The sequence below is a fragment of the Natator depressus genome, chromosome 8 (assembly GCF_965152275.1).
Source record: "Natator depressus isolate rNatDep1 chromosome 8, rNatDep2.hap1, whole genome shotgun sequence".
Classification (NCBI taxonomy): Eukaryota; Metazoa; Chordata; order Testudines; family Cheloniidae; genus Natator; species Natator depressus.
This window is the reverse complement of record NC_134241.1, coordinates 16377372-16403215: the sequence shown is the minus strand read 5'-3', so window position 1 is coordinate 16403215 and position 25844 is coordinate 16377372. Positions and strand designations below refer to the sequence as shown.

The window sequence follows — 25844 nt, the reverse complement described above, 5'->3', positions numbered from 1 at the left end:
AAGTGTAGACTTAAGTGCCATACTCAATACCAAGGGGAAACATGGCCTCTACCAGGATATTTAGGTCTGCCCAAAAGCAGGCCTGCAGCATTGTTCATTTCCCCTAAGTGCAAAAAGTATATATGCTACCCAGGTCAAAGATACGACTATGCAACACAAACAATACAGCAAATGCTATATTATATTTGAGCACATGGCCCTGGAGGCCTTTCTTGCCAATGACCCTTTAGTAAGAAAATGATTTAAAACCTTGATAAAAGTGTTTGGAATTAGTTTTATTCTACTTCCAGTTCATATCCCATCCTCCTATCTTCTTTCATTCTAGCACAGCCCCACACTTACAGGTTAGCGAGCCATAATGTAAAAAGATCTCTGTGTAACCTCCACTCTTGGCTGACATCAGAGAGTTGCTGCCTTGCAGAACCAACAGAAACCAAGGCTGAGAACAATCTGTACTACAGGTAGTGATCACTACTATGTTGGTTAGAACCTGAAAGCCAAAAATACACTACTGTAGCAAAAGCACAGGGAGCAAGTCTCCATTGGTCAGGCTGCAGCTGTGAATGATTAAAGAGAATTAATTCTACTAAATATACGTACATACACTTTAGACACGATACATTTAGTTGTTTTGAGCTTTCACAAGTAAAGGAAATAGATGCACAGCCCAGAGAAAATGGCAAGTATGTTGCCTCAGACTGACAGGAGATGTTTGCTGACAGAAAGACAAACAGCAATGGGTGATATGAGTCTCAAGGGGAAACACCATCAAAATCGCCTCAGGAGCCTTGGATGAAAAAGGTGCTATAGAACTACAAAGTATTTATTAATGAGCATGGTTCTCGCAGCTACAACAACAAAAAATTCTCAGACATAAAAATAAATCAATGAGACTAAAAATTCTAATTCCTGAAATGTAAATGGATCAAAATCTTCCCGTTCTGTATCCCCAAAGCATCTACTCCTTATTTAAACACTGGGCGGGGGCGGAAGGGGGGGAAGAAAGGGGGAAGGAGTGAAATCTGGTTCCAGAGATTGAGACGTAGTGTAATCAGCACAGTTTCTTGGACACCTGGCAACAAAGGGCTTGACTACACTCTGCTTTGCACTGGTTTAACTAAACTGGTAGAAGAAAGAACTATTTGATTAAATCAGTGTGATCCTTTAGTGTTTATGCATTTATACTGATATCCAAGTGTTCAAACTAGGGCAAAAATCTCAGTGTAGACCAACCCTAAGGATAGGTGTTAGGGCCCAAGAGGGATTTAAGTGACAAAAAGGCTTAAAAATATACGAGAAAAAGCGAGTTGCTAGATGGCATTTGGTTTATGACCGGTTACCAGAGTGGAGGATAGCAGATTAACTGCTGCCTCTCTTCCCCCCCAGAAAGAAGAAAAATCCCAGAAGTTTTTTTCTACAAGGAGCTTTAACTCCATCTGATTTTATATGAAATGTTTTTAAACTCGTTCTGCTGTTTTGCAAAAAAAAAAAAAAAAAGTTATAAAGTTTTTTCACAGATTTCAAAAAATTTTAATATAATTGCTTGTTTGTGTTTCTATGCATAACAGTCTTTGGCCCTTCCAAGTGGATAACTGTAACAGATCAAAATTACAACCTTGTGTCAGATACCAAAATGGAAAAGCTACAGGGGGGAAAGATCAATTTTATTTATCCTGACCCCACCCCAACCTCCTCAACACACACTCACGCCACTCATGAGACATTCCCGGGCTGTGTCTTGAACTAACAGGGCTCAGCCCTGGCACAATTCTAACACTGCAGTGACCTATTTTGTAACAGACGTTTCCATACAACTGAAAGAAAACTGAGTTTCCAGCCAAACTGCCGTGAAGAAACAAATGTCATATGCCAGCACTAAAGTACTACACCATTTTTATTAGGAAAAATTAGTCACAATGTATCCACCAAACTCTAAACAGAGTGCAGGGATGGCGGAATCCTCCTGAAATATGCAATACTCTATTTAATTGAACGCTTTTTAAATTTCATTTTCTGCACCTGCTCTTCGCCTAGCATAATTCCTCCATAAACCCTGGAACCCTCTGAGGAAAGTGTTTGAGATGTAACAGATGGATTAAACAATAGAGAATCCTATAACTCAAACAGTAACAAGGTGTTCACAAGACCGTTTTTGGTTTTTAACCTTTTACTTATTAAAACGCTTTGGACTTCAGTTAAGCTTCTTTTCTCAGCTTTCATACCACCTTTGAAACAGAAACCCCAGGCACTTTGACAGGTCATCTGTGTCACTGTAACGACTATAGATGCCTCTGCTGAAATGCTAGGTGGTAAATTCCTGCTGACATAGACCAGAACAGCTGCAAACTTTGGGACAGTTCAAGTCAGCATGGGTTATCCCTGCCTCTTACAGAGATACTCCTAAGTAAATCACAACAAACATCACTATCTTCCTATAGTAACAGTAAATCAAAGCTAGATTCATCACAGAAACAGTGAGTGTGTGTCTGTGAAGGAGAAATACAGGTTTAAACTATTAATGGACCAAAGATTAACCTGATAGTATGTTCCAATATACTGGGTCTGAAAGGCAAAAGTCAAGAGGGAAGAGGAAACAGTGTTTGGTTACTGTTGAAACAGTCCTAACTTAGGCTGCACATGTGCATTTTAAATGATTAGAATATAAAACTGCCTGGAAAAACGAACAAAAATATATGCAACATGAATAAAGTAAAACGTACTAACCTAGCAGCTGAAATCTATCTAATTTTTTCTTTCTAGCCTTCTCATTCTCCCTTTCTCCTGTCTATGGTTTGCTCTCTTCTGTGCATTCCCCCACACCCACCCTTCCATCGCCTGCATCTTTCTTTTTCCACTTTCTTTTAAGTGGTCATATAGCCCAAAAGCAAAACCCACCTTCGCCCAGGGTTTGAAGAGTCTGTTTCTGTCCCTGTGTGTGTGTACAAAGCAGGTGGGGACTGAAAACAGTACTCTACTCTTAAGTACCACTTACCACACCCAGCCTCCCGCATTTAAGAGTCCAGCTCTAGGAGAACCACTCCTCTAGCTAAGGTAAGTGTTTTAGCATTTCCTAGGTAATGAGCTTCTTCACACGTCCTAAGAATTTAGAGATGCTTATGAGAGACTGATCTTTAATTTTTTAATTAATAATTGCCATGTCAAATGTATCAACTGTATTAGCAATTTTATTAATAGTAGAACCCTGCGAGTCCACATTAATTGCTAAGAGTTCTATTGCAAATTAGCTAGAAAACAAACACAATGCATCAGATATAATATAGCTCAAGAGGAGTCCTGTTCATTTATTTGACCAATGCAGTTTACACATATTTAGAGACCTTTGTAATGCTCTAGCAAAAGATACTATTTAGTGTGTTTTGTGAAAGTAGCAAGTCTCAGTAACGTGAAGCCTCATTGCCACACTCTACTATTAAATCTTTGCTGAGAAATTGGGAGAGACACTGGTCCTCTGTGTGTGCAAACCATGCAGTGTATGCATTAGCAAAGTGCATTAACAATCCAGGGGATGATTTCTTCTACCCACTGGAAGGTGATTTTTTTTTTTAATTTTTTTTAAAGAATCCTGTCTGCTCTGTATCTCCTAGCCCTAAAACACTGCCATCTTTCCCTTTCCATAAATCATCCTCAACATGCACACTTCCCCTTCTCTTCCCATGGCTCCCACACACACAATATCTGCCCCAACTATCCTCTGCAGATACTAAGTGAAGGATAAAGCTTAAAATCAATTGCACACCCATTTATCCCACTAAAGGTTGCCACTGGCACTACTTATCCCCCTTGTCAACAGCCTCAGCAGTGAGGTCACAAATTGAACAGGCCGAAGGGACTGAACTATCCTCCTCTATCCCTAGAGATGGTGCCTCCAGGGCAGAGGGAAAGTGTCTTTTACTACAGCAACATGAGCTTCACTAGACAAAGGGGCTACACATAGCAATGTGGGAGAAGAAATACTTTCATATGTAGAAAAAAGAAAAGGAGGACTTGTGGCACCTTAGAGATTAACACATTTATTTGAGCATAAGCTTTCATGAGCTACAGCTCACTTCATCGGATGCATTCAGTGAGCTGTAGCTCATGAAAGCTTATGCTCAAATAAATGTGTTAGTCTCTAAGGTACCACAAGTCCTCCTTTTCTTTTTGCGGATACAGACTAACACAGCTGCTACTCTGAAACCTTTCATATGTGAGGATGACAGAAGGACTGTAATGAGTGCTGGCTATTTGACGAGAGCCTATAACCTGATTGCAAACTAGACACCATTACATTATGCTCGAATAAAGACTGGGAGTGGATGTGTCATTACACAAAGTAAAACTATTCCCCCCCCCCAACTGTTCCTGACACGTTCTTGTCAACTGCTGGAAATGGCCCACCTTGATTATCACTAAAAAAGGATTTTTTTCTCTCCTGCTGGTAATAGCTCACCTTACCTGATCATTCTCGTTACAGTGTGTATGGTAACACCCATTGTTTCATGTTCTCTGTGTATATAAAATCTCCCCACTGTATTTTCCACTGCATGCATCCGATGAAGTGAGGTGTAGCTCACGGAAGCTTATGCTCAAATAAATTGGTTAGTCTCTGAGGTGCCACAAGTACTCCTTTTCTTTTTGCAGATACAGACTAACACGGCTGCTACTCTGAAACCTATAACCTGATTGTGTCTCAGGAATTACTGACAGGGTGACCCCAACCACAAATGGATACCTTCTTATTTATAAGCAAAACAATACAGCTATATATTAATATTAGCAAGCACATGCGGGCAATGCTCCCTAGAATTTAGTGAACGTCTCTGCAGGCCCTGTTAGCTCAATATTCCAATTCCAAAAAACAAAAACAAAAAAGAAGCAAAGCAGCCTTTAGTTATAGTGACTTTCTGCCTTTCCCTGGGAGGAGCTAGGTAATGGGAAAAACTGCTAACGGCGTTTTACCCTGAAAAATAAAGTCTGCCCCACACATATTATTTGTTTGTTTGTTTTTAAATCTCTTCTCCCTCTTAACAAAGCTCTGCTAAAACAGCACAAAGCCCACTGTGCTCTCCTGGTTCCTTCCCTCCCCCCTCCGAATACCACAGTGACTAAATACGAGTTCTCCTTTAAATAAAACAACAACCACTAAAAAAATAATGCAAAGCACTGAAGCAGTCATGAGACTCCTTGTGCATATTTGGCTGGTGGAAGTAGCTGGAACTCCCTCTCCGTTGGCTTGGGCCTGTAAGCATCTGAGGTTTTGAAACTACGATCTAAACCAGCTTTTCTGCTTTTTAAACAGCCTTGCTCTGGTTCCACAGAACCGGCACAAAGGTCGTAAGAAAGCATCTGGTGTCTTTTTTTTTTTTGTAAGCACATTTCAAGTGTTTATTTAAATAGATAGCTTTATGCTTTCCCAAATTTTTATTTACAGCCCGCTTAACTAGGGTGACCAGATGTCCCGTTTTTATAGGGACAGTCCTGTTTTGGGAGACTTTTTCTTATACAGACGCCTATTACCCCGCACCCCCGTCCCGTTTTTTCCACAGTTGCTATCTGGTCACCCTACGCTTAACTCATTCCAATGTTTCCTCAAGTCCTTGCTAACCTTTCCTGTATACATGGTGAAGGAATGGCCAGGTATGATCTCCTATCCCTGAAGCTGGCATGTGAACTGCTCAGTCATTCCGGGTGGTGTTTTCACTTCTTTAAACAATAACCAATGAGCTCTATGGTAATTATGAGGGCAGATTACCGGCCACCCCATCACTAAAATCAAAACTTTACCAAACCTTCTGCCCCAAAACATTTCACGGTGACCGAAGCACTGGCAGTGTGATGAATCAGGCTGCATAGGGACAATATATATGATGTGGAGATGTAGTCCTCCACATCACTGTGATAACTCTGATCTCTTTATAATTTTGATTTGCTTTTAACCCGCATCACATTGGCCTCTCCATCGCAACCCCTCTACAACCGTCACCTATTAACATGCCATTGGAAGCAATGGTACATTTCCATCAGCACAGCACATGCATTCTATCTAAAACAACAACACAGCAGTGAAGTGGTTAATGTAGGACTGAAGCACCACAAATGCTGAGTGATCATATACAGCCATCAGAAAGCTAGGATTTCTTGCCTACTGCATCTCCTCCATGTCCTTCTTTGCATTAATGATTCTTTCACACACAGCTTTTCAGTTACCGTGATGCAGTCAGATCTGACTCAAGACTGCACACAGATGCAAGAAATTTTTCCTAGGACTATTAACTTTTAGGGAATAAAGGAAGTATCTCAAAGCCATACACTTACTTTGCCAAGTGGTTCGTGAGCATCTGGAGCATCTGTCTGTTTTTTTCTGGGAGCCGATGAACAAGGTTGTGGATCTCGGAGATTCTGGACTCCTGATTCTCCAGCTCTACATTGGGTAACAAGGAGATTATTCCATCGGCTACCTGCCTTTTTTTTTTTTTTTTAAACAGAAAAAACCACCCAGAGCAGGACAGAGATTCAATCAGAGATGTAGGTGTCTTGAATACACCTGGGCGGGAAATGGTTCACCCATCCCGTGAAGATTTTCAAGATTTCAGAGATCAGAATGGCCAATAGTCGAGCTACCAAGTCAGTCTCTGTCTCTCAATCCCTCCTGTTGGACCTGTTCCATTGTAGATAAATAATTAAATATTTGTTGCACCAGACAGACTGGGCACTCAACTGAGATGCAGGCGACTCAGGTTTAAGTCTATCCTGCGGGGAATATTTAATTATTTATACTAAGCGGAACAGCTCACACAGGAGAGACTGAAATTGGCAAAGGAAGGACTTGAACCTGGATCTTCCACATTGTAATCACCAGGCTACTGGCTACTTGGGGGGGAGAGGAGGGGAGAAGAAGGGGTGTCTGTCTTTGAAGTTTTGGTTATGACAATTGACATTTTCCCAAAAAAAAAACAGTTGTTGAAAAATTCCTGACCAACTCTAGCATGAACCCCTGGTTTTGCATCGTCTCTCTATTCAGCTGCACTGTGGGTCCTCAAAATTCTAAGGTTTCTTTTTACCCATGTAGTCCCCCATGATGAAAAAAAGTTTCTAAAAAAAGGGACACACAAACCAAAGGGGTGAACTAATGGACCGAGGATGCAGGTTGACAAAATGCCAAGCAAAGCGAAGGCACTTACAACCAGAGACCAGGCTGATTGTAATTCAAGTGGCTACCATTTGGCTTGTTTCAACAGAGAAAGCAGCTGAATGTGCTTGTATAATACATGTTCAATCTCCATAAGGGTATCTTTAGCCCGATAGCTAGAAAGGTTTTGACAACTGGTCATCCTTATTTCATTCACAAAAGTGGAAATATCTTAATATTTGCATTTCATTTATAGCATGAGGCCTTTGGTGAGAAAGTCATTGGAAGTCATCTTGTTAAAAGTCCTTCTTTGGATATTTCACCCTCCCTTTCCCTTCCAGGAAGGGCAGGTTCAAATGGAGTCATTTCAGCACATTAATATACTACATGAAAGACTAGCAACATCAGCAGCTACGTACCTGTTACTTGTTTTGAGATTCAAGGATGCTAAACTCTTTACAAACAATTAACTGACCCTCACAATGGCCCTGTGAGTTTAGAAGGCAACAGACAATCTCACAGAAATAAATCTGAAACATAGAGAATTTGAATGATTTGCCCAAGGTCAGTGACAGAGTAAGAATAAGGGAACCGGAGTCCTGATTCCTAACCCAAACGCTAACCATTCAATATCTAAGAACAGCACTGAACACCCTCATATCTAATAAGGTCTGCAATTACCATAATTACCCACCCAACAGAGCCCCTGCCTCATACAGTACACAAAATGGACAGTGCTCACTTAATGAGCAGCTATTCAATATTTTGATTTCTCCTCACTGTTCAATGTGTGGCCCTTGTTTACTGAGCAGTATTCCCGCTCTGTACTGAAGACAGAATTGCTTATTTCTTCATAAAAAGAAAAGGAGTACTTGTGGCACCTTAGAGACTAACAAATTTATTTGAGCGTAAGCTTTCGTGAGCTACAGCTCACTTCATCGGATGCATTCAGTGGAAAATACAGTGGGGAGATTTATATACACAGAGGACATGAAACAATGGGTGTTATCATACACACTGTAAGGAGAGTGATCACAGAAGATGAGCTAATACCAGCAGGAGACCCGGGGGGGGGGGGGGGGCGGGGACCTTTTGCAGTGATAATCAAGGTGGGCCATTTCCAGCAGTTGACAAGAACGTCTGAGGAACTGGGGGGGATAAAGATGGGGAAATAGTTTTACTTTGTGTAGGACACCATCATAGGGCCAAATCACATCAGCCACACTATCAGAGGCTCGTTCACCTGCACATCTACCAATGTGATATATGCCATCATGTGCCAGCAATGCCCCTCTGCCATGTACATTGGTCAAACTGGACAGTCTCTACGTAAAAGAATAAATGGACACAAATCAGATGTCAAGAATTATAACATTCATAAACCAGTCGGAGAACACTTCAATCTCTCTGATCACTCGATTACAGACCTAAAAGTCGCAATATTACAACAAAAAAACTTCAAAAACAGACTCCAACGAGAGACTGCTGAATTGGAATTAATTTGCAAACTGGATACAATTAACTTAGGCATGAATAGAGACTGGGAGTGGATGGGTCATTACACAAAGTAAAACTATTTCCCCATGTTTATTCCCCCCGTTCCTCAGACATTCTTGTCAACTGCTGGAAATGGCCCACCTTGATTATCACTGCAAAAGGTTTTCTCCCCACCCTGCGCTCTCCTGCTGGTATTAGCTCATCTTAAGCGATCACTCTCCTTACAGTGTGTGTGGTAACACCCATTGTTTCATGTCCTCTGTATATATAAATCTCCCCACTGTATTTTCCACTGAATGCATCCAATGAAGTGAGCTGTAGCTCACGAAAGTTTATGCTCAAATAAATTGGTTAGTCTCTAAAGGTGCCACAAGTACTCCTTTTCTTTTTGCGAATACAGATTAACACGGCTGCTACTCTGAAACCTGTTATTTCTTCATAGACTTTTCTCTTCCTAGACTCATCACTTCATTTCTGAGTGCTTTGCAAATATTAGTGAATTTATTTTCACAACACTCCTGTGAGGAGGTGAGGGGGTGGAGCATGTATAGAACAGATGAATCTTTGGGGACTTTAGAGGCTAAAATCTAAGAAGTCTCCACCAAGCATGTACGCGCTACAATTTTTGAAAGGCTTACAACTTGGCCAAATTTGGGCAGATTTTCATGGGGACGGCAAAAGCTACCCACTGACATCCCTTACCAAATTTCAAGTCCTCCTAAAAAGTATGGTGGCACTAGAGCTTTGGAAAGAAAAAGGTAACCAGAACTTTTTAACATGGGCAAAAAAAACCCCTTATTTTTCCCTTGCCTCATTCTCAGAAACGAGGCACCCAATTTAGCTGATATTTTCCCAAAAAAATCAGCCCGAGGTACACACTTCATGGAAAATTTATGCTCAAACAGTTAAGTGTGACAAAATTATAGGCAACTGAAAACAGAGTCTAAAAATGGGAAGTGACAGGCAATCTCAGTAGGTGGTTGTACCAACCCTTCCTATAACTGTAGTAGGAATTTGGAACGCATCTGTGTTCTATAACGAGACTTCAACGGCTAACATCCACTTGTCACTATCGCTGCTTAAATGAGCGGGGGATTCATTTCATGGGGCTGTATCTTCACTGCAATTAGAACCAAACTGCTACATAACAGCTGATCAGAACTATGAACCTCAATGGTAAAACAGAAGGACTGTTGAAAAGCAGTGCAAGAAAGGATGATAAAGATGGACTTCTGAAGACAGCACAGATTGAATTAGATTAATGGAGAAGCACTGCCTAATAAGTGCTACTGTCACCTGTAAGTCTGAACTGCACACACATTTCGTACTGATAGCTACTTTGATTAGGGTGTGTGACGTTTTTAACTGAAGTAGTTATTGTGCTACAACCCCTAGTGGGAACACAGTTGTACTGATACAAAGGTGCTATGTGGGAATAAGCTGTACTCGTATAAGCACTTTTATACTGGTATAGCTGCATCTGCAGTAGGAGAATTGTACCGCTTTAATTATACCAATTATACCAATATAATTAAAGTGGTACAACTTATGTTCATAAGGTCCTAGACATCAGTGTTATAAATAAGGTTAAGATTTTGTCATGGGGGTATTTTAGTAAAAGTCACGGACAGATCGCGGGCAGTAAACAAAAATTCACAGAATCCCACAACCTGTCCATGACTTTTACTAAAAATACGCCGGGGGGCAGAAAGGGGAGGAAAGACTAACAGTCGGACCCCGCTGGAGGCTGACCACTGGCCTCTGCTCCAGCTTTGCCACTCCTCCTGTGATGTTGAGCCAGCTCAGCTGCTGCTCCTGTGGCAGGAGATGACTGCTGGTCCCAGGGGCTACTCTGGCCCTGACTGCTGCTCCTGCTCCAGCCCCGGGGGCTGACCCGGTCCCAGGCTTTTGCTCCGGCAGCTGACCTCCAGCTCCAGCCGCTGCTCCTGCAATGGCAGATGCTGACTGCTGCCCCTGCTCCAGTGGCCCCTGCTCTGGCCCTGGGGGCTGATCTGGTGGCCCTGGGCCACTGCTCTGGCCTCACCACTGCTCCTGGGCTGAGGCTGACAGCTGCTCCAGCCCTGCCATTGATTAGGTTTGTTTTGGCTGAAGCTGAAGAAGTCACAGAGGTCAGTTTAAGTCATGGAGTCCGTGACCTCCGTGATAGAGTTAGATCTTTAGTTGTGGTCAGGAATGGTGTCCCTAGCCTCTGATTGCCAGAAGCTGGGAATGAGCAACAGGGAACGTATCACTTGATGATTATCCATTCTGTTCATTCCCTCTGGGGCACCTGGCATTGGCCACGGTCGGAAGACAGGATACTGGGCTAGATGGACCCTTGGTCTGACCTAGTAGGGCCATTCATATGTTTAAGTAATAGCCAACATAGATTTGTCAAGAACAAATAATGCAAAATAAATCTAATTTTCTTCTTTGACAGAGTACCTGGCTTACTGGATAGGGGGGAAGTTGTTGACATGATAGATCTTGATTTTAGTAAGGCTTTTGACACAGTCCCACATGACATTCTTATAAGCAAACTTGGGAAATGAAGTCTAGATGAAATTACTATACGATGGGTGCAAAACTTGTTGAAAGACCATACTTAAAGAGTATCAATGGTTTGCTGTCAAACAGGGTGGGAGTTGGCAAGGTATATGTAAGGGGACCTGCCAGGCTTTGTCCTGGGTCTGGTACTATTCAATATTTTCATTGATGACTTGGATAGTTTGGAGTGGAGAGCATGTTTATAAAATTTGCAGATGACACCAAGCTGGGAGAGGTTTCTAGCGCTTTGGAGGACAGGCTTAGAATTCAAAATGACCTTCACAAATTGGAGAATTTGTTGGAAATCAACAAAAAGAATTTCAATAAATACAGTGCAAAGCACTGCACTTAAGGAGAAGAAAAGCCAATGCACAAGTACAAAATGGGGATCTAGCTGGCTAGGTCTGCTGAAAAGGATCTGGGGGTTATAGCGGGTCACAGATTGAATATGAATCAACAATGTGATGCTGTTGCTAAAAAAAAAGATATAATTCTGGGGTGCATTAACAGGAATATGTCATATTTAAGACATGGGAGGTAACTGTCCTGCTCTACTCGGCACTGGCGAGGCCTCACTGTGTCCAGTTCTGGGTGCCACACTAGGAAAGATGCAGACAAATTGGAAAGAGTACAGAGGTTGGCCAAAAAAAAAAAAAAAAAAAAACGATAGAAGGTTTAGAAAACCAGACTTGTGAGGAAAGGTTAAAACTGAGCGGGAGCCTGATAACCATCTTTAAATATGTTACGGTCTGTTATAAAGAGGTTGGTGATCAACTGTTCTCTGTGTCTACTGAAGGCAGAACACGAAGTAATTGGTGTAATCTGCAGGAAAGCAGATTTAGGTTAGATATTGGGAACATCTTTCCCAACTATCAGAATAGTTGAGCATTGGAACAGGCTTCCAAGGGAGGTTGTAGAGTTTTTAAAAACAGGTTAGACAAACACCTGTCAGGGTTGGTCTAGTTTTATTTGGCTCTGCCTCAGCCTAGGGGGCTGGACTAGATGATCTCGAGGTCCCTTCCACCCATACATAGCTATGTTTTCATGACATTAGGACTGAAAAATACAACTAATTAGAACTCCAATAACCCATCTGTTGTACCAATATGTTTTTCTCCCACTTCCCACCCAACAGCATCTAGACTCTGTTTTTGTGTGTGTGATTTTTTTGGTTTTTAAACAGTACACCCAACAACATGCCCCTTGCATCTCAATTCTGATTTTGTTTTACAGCATTAACCAAAGTCTATCTGGCATCAGGAGTTCAGTGGGAGAGTACTGGCATTGGGGTTACATTCAGTTGCTTGCAAAGGAATTTTTCCTTTAGAAGGTTGTGACAAAACACACATGCACAAAAACTTACTTGCTGCTTTGATGAAGCTTCTTTGAAACTGGTACATCATGAGTGGTCCAGGGAGCATTCTGGAATAGGAATAGCAATACATACACATTTGAGCAATAAAATAATCACTGAAATGCAGCTTGGAGTCTGCTGTTCCCATAAACCCATTCTTAAATCATAAAGGGCACCACTAAGCAATACCAACTTTCCTAACTAGTTTCCTCTCATCAGGAAAAACATAAAATACAGAGGGGGCTTTGTTTTAGTCTTCCTTTCCTCTCTTTAACTGAATCAATTACCACTGCAGAATTACCAAGATATATAAAAGAAATAACACAGGCCAAACCTCCCGATATTCTCGAAACCTTGTATTATATATATATAACGAAATACTACAGCAACTTGATGTTAAAATATGTCACAGAAAACAGCACCACAATTCTAATGATCATCATCTCCAATCCAACCATTTTTGTGCATGGAAAACTTAACATGTATTTTGAAGGAAAGCTTGTGTAAACTTTGGTGCTGATGAAACCGAGAGACCAAGAGCAGTGGCTAAGGCTATGCCTGGCACATTGTAGTACTGTGCTAATTCTCTCCGTACAGATTTTAAAATGGATCGCAATCCTGTCCTGCAGCTTCCCTGATATTTTACTCATAGGGCTCCTCTCAGATTTGCCTATACACTTCAGTCCTGACCTGTGAAATGACCTACTATTCCAGTCCTGCGTCTCATATTCTCACTTTATTCCTGTGCTAACAGTTTAGAAACTCTCGGGAGCAAAGATTGCCATTCATGAAAAGTTATGTGTGGGCTTTGTGATCTTCCAGGCTGAGATCGACCAACCTAACTACATTTGTCACCCATGCTGGATTTTGTTTCAATCTCTTATGCTTTAAAAATACAGACATGGCAGGTAGAAGCATGTTCTGCATAACAGAATACGTATTGCTACTTGCAAACTAATGGATATCCCTCTTTTTGGATTAGGAACCACCACTGCAGTCTGTGGACAGCTCATCCCATCTCTAAGGGTATGTCTACACTACCCATGTTACAGCACGGCCGCACCGTGACGTGGGCAGTGTAGACACACTATCACTGGGGGAGAGCTCTCCTGGCGATAAAAAAAAAAAAAAAAAAAGAACCACACACCCCGAACAAGCGGTGGGAGTGCGGCTCCCGGCGATAAAGCGCTGTCTAATAATGATAATAGCTTTTCAGCGCTAAAACTTTTGTCGCTCAGGGGGGTGTTTTTTCACAACCCTGAATGACAAAAGTTTTAGCGCTGAAAGTGGCAGTGTAGACACAGCCTAATATTACCTGTCAATGCATAATGCAATGCAATAAAAATGAAGGTTAGGGATGAGAAGGGGGCCATAATTAGAAGTTTGTAGTTTATTAATTACTGACAAATTCTTGCATATCTTTATTACTAAATAAATACCAGGAAGAAATTAATCTCAAGGAGGCACCAAAGGAAATAGTGTGGTGTTGGCTCTAACATTCCTCTCCACAGTATCAGTTTTCTCTGGACTAGTGCTTCAGTAAATGATGTTACATGTCATACTTATACAATAATAGAAGATAACCCAGCTGCAACAAGGGCATCAGTTTTCATATGGTTGGACTGTACCCACATGTACAGTTCTATGCCTAGATATCAAAGAAAGCCTTATGAATTTTCATGGTCCTTTTGGAAATACAAACTAACACTGAACTTTCTGCCACTAAACCATCAGGACAACAGATTTGCTAGACAGCAGCATACTGGAATGCATTGTGTCTTCGCTTACAGGGAAAAGCCTGGATCAACAGACAAACGTAACAGTGAGGTACATAATAAGAAGTGTTTATAAGTTATGGCTGTACCACATGAGTAGGGCTCTACCAAATTCATGGCCACGAAAAACGCATCACGGACTGTGAAATCTGGTCTCCCCCTGTGAAATCTGTATAGTATAGGGTAAAAGCACACAGAAGACCAGATTTCACAGGGGAGACCAGTGTTTCTCAAATTGGGTTGTGGGGGGGGGGTCACAAGGTTATTTTAGGGCAGGTCATGGTATTACCACCCTTACTTCTGCACTGCCTATAGAGCTGGGCGGCCGGAGAGCGGTGGCTGTTGGCCGGGCGCCCAGCTCTGAAGGCAGCACCCTGCCAGCAGCAGGGCAGAAGTAAGGGTGGCAATACCATACCATGCCACCTTTACGTCTCTGCTGCTGCCTTCAGAGCTGGGCAGCCAGAGAGAGTAGCTGCTGCTGACCGAGGGCCCGCCTCTGCAGGCAGCAGCGCAGAAGCAAAAGGTGTCGATACCGTACCAGGCCATCCTTACTTCTGCACTGCTGCTGGGGGTGGCTCTGCCTTCAGGGCTGGGCTCCCGGCCAGCAGCCGCTGCTCTCCAGCTGCCCAGCTCTGAAGGCAGCGCCGCCGCCGCCAGCAGCGCAGAAGTAAGGGTAGCAGTACCGCAAACCCACCTACAATAACCTTGTGACACCCCCCCCCCACACACACACACACAACTCCTTTTTGGGTCAGGCCCCCTACAGTTACAACACCGTGAAATTACAGATTTAAATAGCTGAAATCATGAAATTTATGATTTTTTAAATCCTATGACCGTGAAATTGACCAAAATAGACCCTCCACCTTAGCATCTGTACAGTATTCAGTAAACTTCCAAAGTCCTGCCCAAGCATGCATGGGGTTCAGTGGAAAAGCCAAGGTGGATTCTTTAAGAACAGTCTCTTCCTTAGTTATTTTAAACTCGTTCTCTTGACAGGAAGCTCGGGTAGTGGGCGAGGAGATCCCCAGGACATGACAGAACACACTTGTGGAGACATAGAACACAGGAGGCGTTTCTCCCCTACCTCAAGTAAGTTTTCAGTGCACTGGTGATAGTCTTTATCTCCCACTCAGCACAGATGTCCGTTTCTGTTTCAGAAGCTGTTTTGGGATCTAGGGAAGAAAGGCAACAAAAGAATGAGTGGCTCAAAGAGAACACATTAAACAACACAGTCACCTCCAAAGCTGCTACTGTGGGGTTACTCTGAAGGAAGATCCCACTGCTCAGTTTCTCAATAGTCTCTCCAAATAACCAACACCAGCAAATACTTTGAGCCTTGAGAGCTGTTCCTGCTTACATGGATATGGACGAAGATGGTGACCACAGGCTGGACACTAGGACTCACTTGCATGTGTTCAAAAGCAAAAAGAAGAGGAGCTCATCACTCATGGCTGATGGGACCAACAGTTTTGTTTCAAGTGTGACAATAAAAAAGGGTTTCAAGACACTGCTGTGCTTAGGTACTGCAGCGATGGAAGCGGAAAAGTGTCAGACAGAGGCAGACAGACTAGACACACGCCGTTTAATTTAGACTTTGGGGCACAATTGCAGTATAAATAAATACATCAAAATAATAGAAGGACAATGGCAGCAAGGCATGCCTAAATGACTGGCAAGTGACTTGGGCACACAGCAGTACAAATAAGTGGTGGGGAACAGACAGTGACTGCTAGTAACCAGGGCCAGCTGTATCATACAATTAAAGCAGGCAAGTGCCCAGAGCAACCAAATAACAGGGGCAATAGGACATTCAGTAAGTGTGTGCATGAGACACTGCTGGCTGGAAAAGAAAGACATTTGCTTGCTTGCCCAGGGCAGAACCACCACTAGACCTAGCCCTGCTGGCAACTGAGGAAATTACACATGCGCTTTACCCGCTTTGTTCTGCGGCTGGAGTAAAAGGAGGAAACAAAGTTGGCGCAGACAGCACTACATAGCAGGACACTGGCACAACAGCGTGTCAGCAAATTATCCACTGTGTCACTTGACCTGGTAGACCCTAGGTTGCCACTCCAGAAACCTGCTGCCAGATGAGTGCTTTTGCCAGCCTGACATTTGCTGCTAGAAGGTGGAGGGAGAACTCAGGCCATAAAGTTCCCATTGGCTTGCAAAAGCAGGAACATCTGCAGGGACCCTGCTGGCAGAGTTCTACAGCAAGGAAGCTTATACACCGTCAGCTTTCTCTATAGGCATACGGGTGATGGGGAAAGCAGCGTATTCTTGTTTACTCTATTTGTATCACAGTGAGGGGAGAAATACCAAACCCTATTTTTAAATGTTGTAGAGCAATGAGTCTGGGAAGGCGGCACAGGCTGGGCGGGTTATTGGCTTAGAAAAATCATATTTTGGTCTGTTTTTTCACCTCTGGCCTCTTGATGTCATTCTATTAGTTTTCTACATCCTCTTCTCAGCAGACTGTTCCTTGGCATCCTTAAAGATTTTTTTTAAATGTCTGATTCATCCCTCCCCATCCCTGGAGTCACATGCAGAGATTTACAGAAACTTCTCAACTTCCACAACATGAGCAAGCCCTGGAGAGATGTCAAATATTACTGCAAATCTCTTCATTCTAGGGGCAATCCGGCTCAAACAGCAAGACAACAAAAGACAGAGCCTGGCTCTAAGTGAGCAGAAATTGGCAAGTTTTACATGTGCAAGCCATTGCATGAACCACATCTAGTAAACCAGCTATTTAGCCTTCGCCAGGCCTCCAACCAAACAAACGTTATGTAACATTACAGAGGAAAAAAAGACTCAAACAACAGTCAGGCTAGAAGGCTTTTTATAGCAATATTAGGCAAGTTTCTCAGAGCTTAAGCACTTCCATTTTAATGTACTTCATTTCCAGGCCAGCCCTGTCCAGAGACTCCCAAGCAATCTTTGTTTTCAAAAAGGGCTGCCAATTTCTGCACCTCCCTGTAGATCTCTCTGGTATGCTGGGAGTTTGACTCTTCTGATCCTCAGAACCTACCTGGGAACAAATTAAACTCTTCTGGCAGTCTCTGAGTGCTGTGTGTTCATATTCATATCAGCAGTTTCCTTTCCCACACTGACCCTTGCCCTCCACATGTGCATGCATGCCTCCGCACTGTGCAGCTTTATCTCTGCCGTTCACCTTCTAATTCCCGAGGTTGCAGCCACCATCTTTGCCCAGGAAGGGTTGGTTTGGACTCAGGAGCTCGTCCAGGCAGTCACTGGGCTCAACACTTAGCAGCCCAGAAAGTGAGACGCCTAAGCTAGGAGTGGCAGCCAATGTCTCCTGCTTGGCAGTGCAAAGCACTAACCACCAGCCCTGCCCCAGGGCTGTTTTTAACTTTATGAGTCCCAAATCCACACATTCCTTCACATGCCACCATGAAAGCACAGGAAGAGAGATGGTCCATTGCACCAGTTGGAGAGGGGAAGAAAACCGCTGCGCAAACTGTGGCCAGATCAGAGTGAACCAGCAGCTCACCTTTTATGTCAAAGTGCTCATTTTCCCAAGGCTTCTCCAGCTACGCCGTGGTGAGTGGCTACTCTCCAGCCCTTTCCTCTGGCCAAAGAGACACACAAAAACATCTTCCTCCGGCTGGCATGGATACACACAGAGGGAATCCACTGAGGCTGTGGATGGCTGCCTTCCTCCAGCCCACAAAGACCAATTGTCCACTATTACCACCCTGCCAAAGGAATGCTCCTTCCCCACTGGCTCCTCCTAGGGCCGGTTGCAAAAAGCACTAACAGAGCCTGCTTCGTGGTTCTGCTACAGTCCAGCCAGGCCTCCAGTTAAGCATTCCCCCAATAAAAGGGAGCAAAACTTTAACTAGCAGTGAAATTGATGGTGTAGAGACGAGTCATGCAAGATCCTGCTGAGTGCCCTCAACTCCTTATTCCATGGCTAGAGACGCTCAAGACCTCACCAGATCAGGCCCTGAACATGAAGGGAATATTTGGCAATGCTGTTATCCTTCTGGGTCCTCAGCATTCTGACTCTTCTGTTTCCACTGGTCCAACAACCTGCTCAGCCCACTTGTGGAGACTGCCAGGTTTGGCTCCCCCACCCCAGCAGTGCCCAGGAGGACTGTGGAAGCAGCTTGGCGCACACAGAGAGAGGACAGGTAAATGAACAGCTGTAAATGGCTCTTCCGCACCCTCTGCTGAATGATTTCAGGAAAGGCTCTCCCAGGCTCCATGAGGTGGCCCAGTCATCCCCAACCCAAGACAGGCTGTTACACTTGGCATCATGAGGGCTCATATAAAAGGCCATCAGCGGAAACCCTCTTGGCTCCTCAGCAGTGTAAAAACACAGGGAGCAATTCAGTGCTGCACCTTGTAGAGGCACAATATAAACTTTGCAATTGGGTGGAAGGAGTTGGGGGGCTGGGGAGGTAAGTGGCTTAAAGCCATTTTGCACCCTCCTAATCCTGGGCTGTTTCAGGAGCTGAAATGGCCCCCAAAGAAACTTAGGCACTCAACCCAATCTGCTGAGAACCTCTGTAGTACACAGCGCCTTCCCCACCCCCATCATCTGCAGACCCTGGCATACCCCCTACACTGGCATGTATGGGACATTCATTGTGCTGCCTTCACAATGTCTCTGCCAGAGGAATTCTCTGGCTGGCTCGAGGGCTTTTATGGCCTGAGAGCACAACAGCATATGGGGGCCAAAATGGGTTTTAAGCTCAATATGGTGCACCTATCTGGAGTGAAGGAGCCTGTTCATTTATTCTGTTTTTATTTTTAAACACCACTTACTCCTCTCCTTCCCCTCATCTCCTCGGTGGGCCTCCCCTCCCTTTGTGTATTTCTTTTTTAAATTCCTTTTAAGAAAGAAAGAAAGAAAGAAAGAAAGAAAGAAAGAAAGAAAGAAAGAAAGAAAGAAAGAAAGAAAGAAACAAACAAACAAACAAACAAACCCACATGCAGCTGTTCTGCACGGAGTGAATATGAGGCTTTGGCCAACAAGATGTTTTCTTCCAAAACCCAAGATCTGAAACAACTGCAGAGGAAGTTGTGCTTTTAGAAACCTGGAGTCATGCTGCCTGTTCTCTGATCGTTGTAAGCCTCCAACTAGATCAGGGAGCGAGGGCTTTTTTTTGAAGTCACTGTTTGTAGTTAGACAATATTTAAGGCAATATTTTATCAGTTTCTGTGGAAGCTCTGGTGAAACATCCTAATGCCATTACAGTAAAATAATGATTGAAAAAGGCAGGAACCAGTTTTTTCTTCCTGCAGACTTCTAGCATTTTGTACCCCAGTGCTACAGGGCTAAAGGACTGCTGAAATCAGTTACCATCAGGTGGCTGTTCAGTGACCTATGTGAAGTGAGTGGGCATTTTCAGTCCAGTTCCTAGCAGACAACTGTCCATGTTCCAAAGATCGTCATGACAACTGTCACTGACCATTAAAACCAAATGACACTAAAAACCACCATCACATTTGCATTAATTGGCACCACTGGTGGTAACCCAGGTAAACGCTCACGTATGGAATCTGCATAACAAGTGAAGATCCTGGCTCCTCCAGGTAAGGATCGAAAAGCATTGTCTGGTCACCGTTTGAGAGGGAGAAAGGCATGAATAAGTTCCTCTTTCAGGCACAATTACATGCTTCCCATTGCTTTTGTGCTTGTTTGCATTCCATTTCTGAGTTTGTTTACTGTCTAATTTAACTCTCAATCTCAATTGGTAGGTGAATTTGACTATATTAATTTCCTATATTCAATGAAGAGTGATAAATAAAACCCTAGGCCTTGATTACAAGCTCGGGACACTGACTGAAAATAACCCAGATATGAATGAGAATAGAAAGTGAGCCTGATCAGACAATGGGAGTCTTTCCATTGATCTCACTGAAAACTGGAGCGGGTCCTTCTGATGCAATTGAAAAAGTGCTTGACTGCCGGCCTGCAGGAAACATAGAATTCCGAAGCATATGAGGACGACTAAAGCCAAATAGCACACTGCTGGGTGCAGCTGATTACCCTCGATCATTCCCTGGATTCAATTTATTATAAATGAGTGCAGAAAAAGTATGTTCCTGAATTTTAAAACAATAGGTAAAAACTGTGCAATTTTGAAAACAATTAAAAGTTTGTACTGAATAAGAGTTTGGATTTCCTTAAAGGCAATGGGTTTATTTTAAAGAAAAACACATCAAAAGGGGTAGTGAAAAAGATAAACATTCAAAAAAAATTCTGTATTAATGACAAAAATCATGTGTGTGTCACACAGACACCACACAAACTAACACAATCAGTTTCAGTGTGACTTGCCATCTGACTTGCGTTTTAAAAGGAGACCATTTTTATTGGTTAAAAATAACTTGATATGGTCAAAATGAGCAGAAGTTAAAGGCTTTTTTTTATAACAGTGCCAACACACCAATTTAGAGAAGACTCAGCAAGATGTATGTTCAGACAAACACAGCAAAGATGAATGTGAACAATAATGGGAGGTATGAACATTTCTTCTTCTATGAACCCCTCATCGCAACAGAGACGGAAGAAGTCAACTTGTCCGCTCCCACCACCGTACCAGCCAGTGCAAGATCCTTTCCCATGCATATTTACTAGGGTTTTGTCCTGCCTCATCATAAACGTCCCACAACATGGAGCCTCCACTGCGTCCGAGCTGTTATGAATAAGCTTAACCAACAGACAGAGATTGATATTTTGATTTAAAGGATCATGTGGTGGTCGTATGAAGAAAAACAAGGCAGCCCCAAACACAACAGATTCCAAGATCAGCAGAAGTCAGGATGTGGGGGTTTTTTTTTGGTTTTTGTGTGGGGTTTTTTTTGTAGACAATAGCACTGGTGACTGAGAGGAACCGTAGGCACCATCTCCAATCCTGAGCCTGCCCACCCAGGCATACTACCAACTAAACAGCTCCCATGGCACAGTGAATCAAATTAGCTGGGGTCACAAACTTTCAGCTTGATGTTAAGTTAAATGACTAAGAATGATTAAACACTGGAAAAAACAAGCACTCCGATGGAAATACAGCGAGATGCTTACATACAATGGCACAGTCGCTCCCCAGGGTCTGATTCTTCCAGATGGCGTCTGAAATGCCGATTAGCCTATCCAATGACATCTTTCCCAGAAGTACTGTAGCCAGTGTTGCAGAATGTCTTTAGTAAATTTCTGGGAGACGTTAAGGGGGAGGGGAACAGTACTAGCCACCGCTGCTGTTATTTCAATTCCTCACCACTTTCGCTGTGATAAACAGAGCTGCCTGGGATACAATCACCTTACCAGGTATTAATTCTAATAGCCACTTGGGTGACATTAAGATGCAAAAACAGCCATAAACACATTTCATCATAAAGGCCAATGGCTATAGGAAATCTCACTCACCACTGACTACACTGGCAAGGATCAGTAGGATCACTCAATATGTTATACTCCACCATGTATCTTAATAAGGAGCCTTTAAAGAACAGATTTGCATGCTGGTTCTATTACTATACTGTGTTTGTGCTCATGTCTTAACAGTACAATACTTCAAAAACAGCTGTGCTTGATAAATAAGTAATACTTCGGAGATTTTTAATGGCAGGGGCTGAAGAAAGATAAACACTTTACAAATGTTGACAAATTAAGCCTCAAAAGAACCCTGATAGAGAGGTATTCACCATTTCACCAATAGGGAAACTGAGGAGCAAATCATTTGCCTTTGATACACAAGTCCCACAGCAAGAGCATGGCAGGTACTGTATTTGAGTCTAATGCAGCTACTGCCAATGCAAAGTGCTATCTGCAAATACCTCCAAGCTGAGGACACAGCAGCATAGCACCTTCTGTAGAAAAGTCACACCGAAGGCCTCCACAGTGTGTGCCATTTACACCAATCACAGTTCTCTGAAACCTGATCCACTTGCCATTTAATCTGTATGTGAATCACTAAGGCTGACCACATTCATTTCTAAATATAAGGGAAACCTGAAGTTGTAAGCAAAATCTGGCTCCTTAGGTCATGAGGTTTTGATCTAAATAGTCAACATTTGAGCAGGATGTTGCTTTTACATTAAACGCATTAAGTCCAAAAAGACCGGGGGGAGGGGAGGAGAGGAGCAGAGCTCAGTTTGGCAGTGCCTTTACAGAGAGCTTGTGTCAGCCTGGAGGCTGGAACTCAGCAAAGATACTCCCTTTGGGTTCTGTTGTTAATATGAGGAGGTCAGGACATGCCCTTTTCCAGCCAGACAATAACAATATTGAAGATCAACAGGGATTAAAACAAATAACCTTGCAACCTACTTGGGTGACACCCCTAATCTTCTAGCCTGCCAGCGAGCTTAGGGCTCATTGCTATGCTTCAGACATCAGCAGCTAATGAAGACATGGCAGGCAAGACACAAACACTGACTATATCACCACATTGTGAGGCATGAAGCCAAAGACGGAGTGTCTTCAGCTACTAAGGAGATGATGCTTTTGGATGGTGGCCAAAACCCTTGATTCCTCTCAGCACTAAAGAGCCCACAAAGGACCAAATCCAGCTATCTGTTACAGTCAGGGAACCTTATACTGAAACAGATATATTTGAGAGAGCGGAACCGAGGCCATGATTTGGCCCACTGTGTGGAGACAGTAATTCCAAATGCTTTGATAGTTCTTAATACATGCATTCTGGTTAAAAAACTAAACAAAAAAACAGAGGTCCTGGCATATCAGATCAGATTGTGCGGTATGTGCACCCAAAGTAGAAGCTTATGTTTGCCAGTGGCCAGTACCTAATGCTTTTTTGAGCCAGGCTGGCAAACATATGACCCATGAGATCGATCCAGCCCAGATGATATAGTTACGGGGCCCATACGGAGAATCTATGATAAACATTCGTTAAAACAATAGCCTTTATGGCTGCAGAGATAACCTTCCAAATGTGAACAGAGTGTGACTGATGCAGTGGTGTCTGCCTTAGTCTGCAGAGAGCCTGGAACAATGACTTGCAAGTGTGACCGCCTCTGTCCCCTGTTAGCCTCATTGGACTATCAACTTTAAAGCGCGATTATGAAATTTCAGTGTCAACATTAAACAAGTTAATCACTGATCACTTTAGTACACAGGGTTGGAAACTGGAGTTGCTGCAAGGAGGAAATGCAAAGGGGGAAAAAACAGAGGCGGATCAAAGATTGAGAAGGGGGAGAGAAATCAAGAGAGGACAATAGGGTGGACAGAGCAGCAGTCCAAAAGGTAGAAAGCACAGTAGTCCCAAGGGGAGCAGATTTTCCAGCGAGTGATGAATGTGACACTAAGGCACTGAACAAATAACTAAATATTCAGTTACAGACATCTACTAGTTAGAGACACCTCCTAATTCATATTGGCCTACCAGGCACTAAACAGCATGAGATGGGGTTGGAATGCTACCACGTTAACTGACTGTTTACAACTTTTCATAAGTGTTTTTTTTCATGCATGTCTAGGGTGCTTGGAGCTCTGGATGGGTATTTTTCCCTATGGAGTTATTAGAGCTAAAGCAATAAATGAAATTCTAAATGCAACTGAAACAGGTCTGAAAATCACATGCTTCAACTTACAGCAGGTTACCTCTTTGGAAACCCATGTGGAAACGTCCTCCTGTCATGGCTTCATTTCAGATTCCAGAGCGGGAAAAAAAGCACCGAACTGCTCTCTTGTGTGAGCAGCTGTACCTGTTCTAAGTTCTGCTGCACTTTTGCATTGATATATCAACCTGCCCATGCAACGCTTTGGCTCCTGTTGCACATTGCTACTGCCACATGAACAGGGCCAGCAAAAGGGGTAGGTGGCACAGGTGACTGCCTGAGACAGCAGATTTTCAATGCGTAGTGAAGTGAGGAATGCCCCTACCTTGATCCCGAAGAGTCACTCCCACACGCTGGCAGGGGCAGCAGCACTAAGTGTGGGTCAGCCATGGACTGCAGATACTGCTGCTGGTAGGATGTGAATGGGATTGAGGGACTTGCAACCCCTGAGTTTTGTGGCAGAGCACAGAGTGGAGGGACAATGCCCCCCACCTTGCTACATTAAATGAAATTTTGGGGCCCAGCTGGGTCTGCTTTGACCTCTGAGGTACTGAATCTCACTATTCAGTTGTGCTTGCTAGGAGGTCTTCAGTGTTCAAAACACCCAGGATTTGTAGCTCTCCATACTTCACAGAGAGAGCAATGGAATTGTGAAGGGAGAAGGCAGACTGCAATGCAGATGGGCTTAGCACAAAGTTGAAACTGGGAAGGAGATGGTGACACATTATCAGGCTGTTCAGCATACACACAGAGAGGAATAGTAGCCTTGAACTTCCAACAGGAAAAATCTTTCTGAGGTGGGAGGGACGTCTGAAGGCCTGACTAGGACTCTGTCTCAAGTGGACATTCTCAAACACTGGGCTGAGCCTCGTTGGTCAGACACAGAGCCCTAACATGTCAGCCCCTTTTGCCCTTCCCTTTAGCATATTCATCTACAGGTAAAGAAGCTCTTCCAGGAGGGAGTCTATTGAAAAACCAGATGAAATTATGGAACAGTCACTGCCCCCCACAATCCCACAGCAGCTAAGCCCACCACATACACTTGCTATCCCCATCCAGTTAATTTACACTATTCGCTTCACACTCTGACCAACTGTTAGGATGGCTGTGTTGAGGTCTGACCGACAACAGGGTTCTTTTATGACCTGCTATGGGAGGAAGTTAAAAACAAGAAAGTGGGTGGGGGAGGGCTAAAATAACTCTGCTAGTAGTAAACATAGCTGGACAGGAAAATTAGATCTAAAGGGAGAGCAACTAGAACCATGAGCAACATGAAATAGAGACAAAACTATTAGAGACAAAAACAGAGGGAGCATGTGGCAGGTATAGGAATAAAAGCTAACATACGGTTCAACTATTTTTCTGAAGGTTACAGGCTGCATTTGGGAAGACTGCCAAGATTTGCAAAGCATATGAGTGAAGCACAAGCAACAGACCAGGTGAAATAAAAGCCCCTTTAAAGTGAATGCCCTACACAATTCCTAGTGTTCCAATCCCCACACTCTCCTGACCCCTCACAGAACATGTTAATGAGAATTCATTTCCCAAAGTGGAATTCCCACCCCAGGTTCTGGTATTTCGACGACAGCCTCCGTCATCAGGGCTGGTAATAAGCTGCTTCCCTCTAATGCGGATTTGAGACACTTACCCATTAAGATACTCAATAGCTTTTGAACTCTGGAGTTTACTCCAACAATTCGGTAGAGCCCTTGCTCATTGATCCCTGGAAAAATAAAGAGGTTACTTAATTAGGGGAATGTTAAAAGATTAACATTTCTTTCATTTCCTTGGCTTTGCTAATAGCTGAAGTAATTAAAACTTCCACCAGCTGCATGCAACACTCTCAGCCTGGCTGTTCTAGAAAGGGTTGAGATTTGGTTTTGACGTCTGGGTTTTTATGTATTTATTACGAAGTGTTGTCTCCTGATCAGCTCAGGAATCAGAAGATGGTGGTGCCCGTTCTCCACGCTAGTGGACAACAGAAAGCAAG

At 43.3% G+C, this 25844-nt stretch overlaps 1 protein-coding gene across 2 annotated transcripts in view; it reads right to left on the bottom strand.

Moving 5' to 3' along the window:
- The window catches only part of ARHGAP26 (Rho GTPase activating protein 26), a 309239-nt gene that overhangs the window by 109769 nt on the left and 173626 nt on the right, over positions 1–25844 (bottom strand). For both annotated transcript variants that reach the window (XM_074960515.1, XM_074960514.1), the window contains exons 14-17: positions 25503–25577; positions 15390–15477; positions 12537–12595; positions 6316–6421 (exon numbers count right to left, since the gene is read on the bottom strand). In XM_074960515.1, the coding sequence (XP_074816616.1) occupies positions 6316–6421; positions 12537–12595; positions 15390–15477; positions 25503–25577 (328 nt within the window). The remainder of the gene's footprint in view (positions 1–6315; positions 6422–12536; positions 12596–15389; positions 15478–25502; positions 25578–25844) is intronic.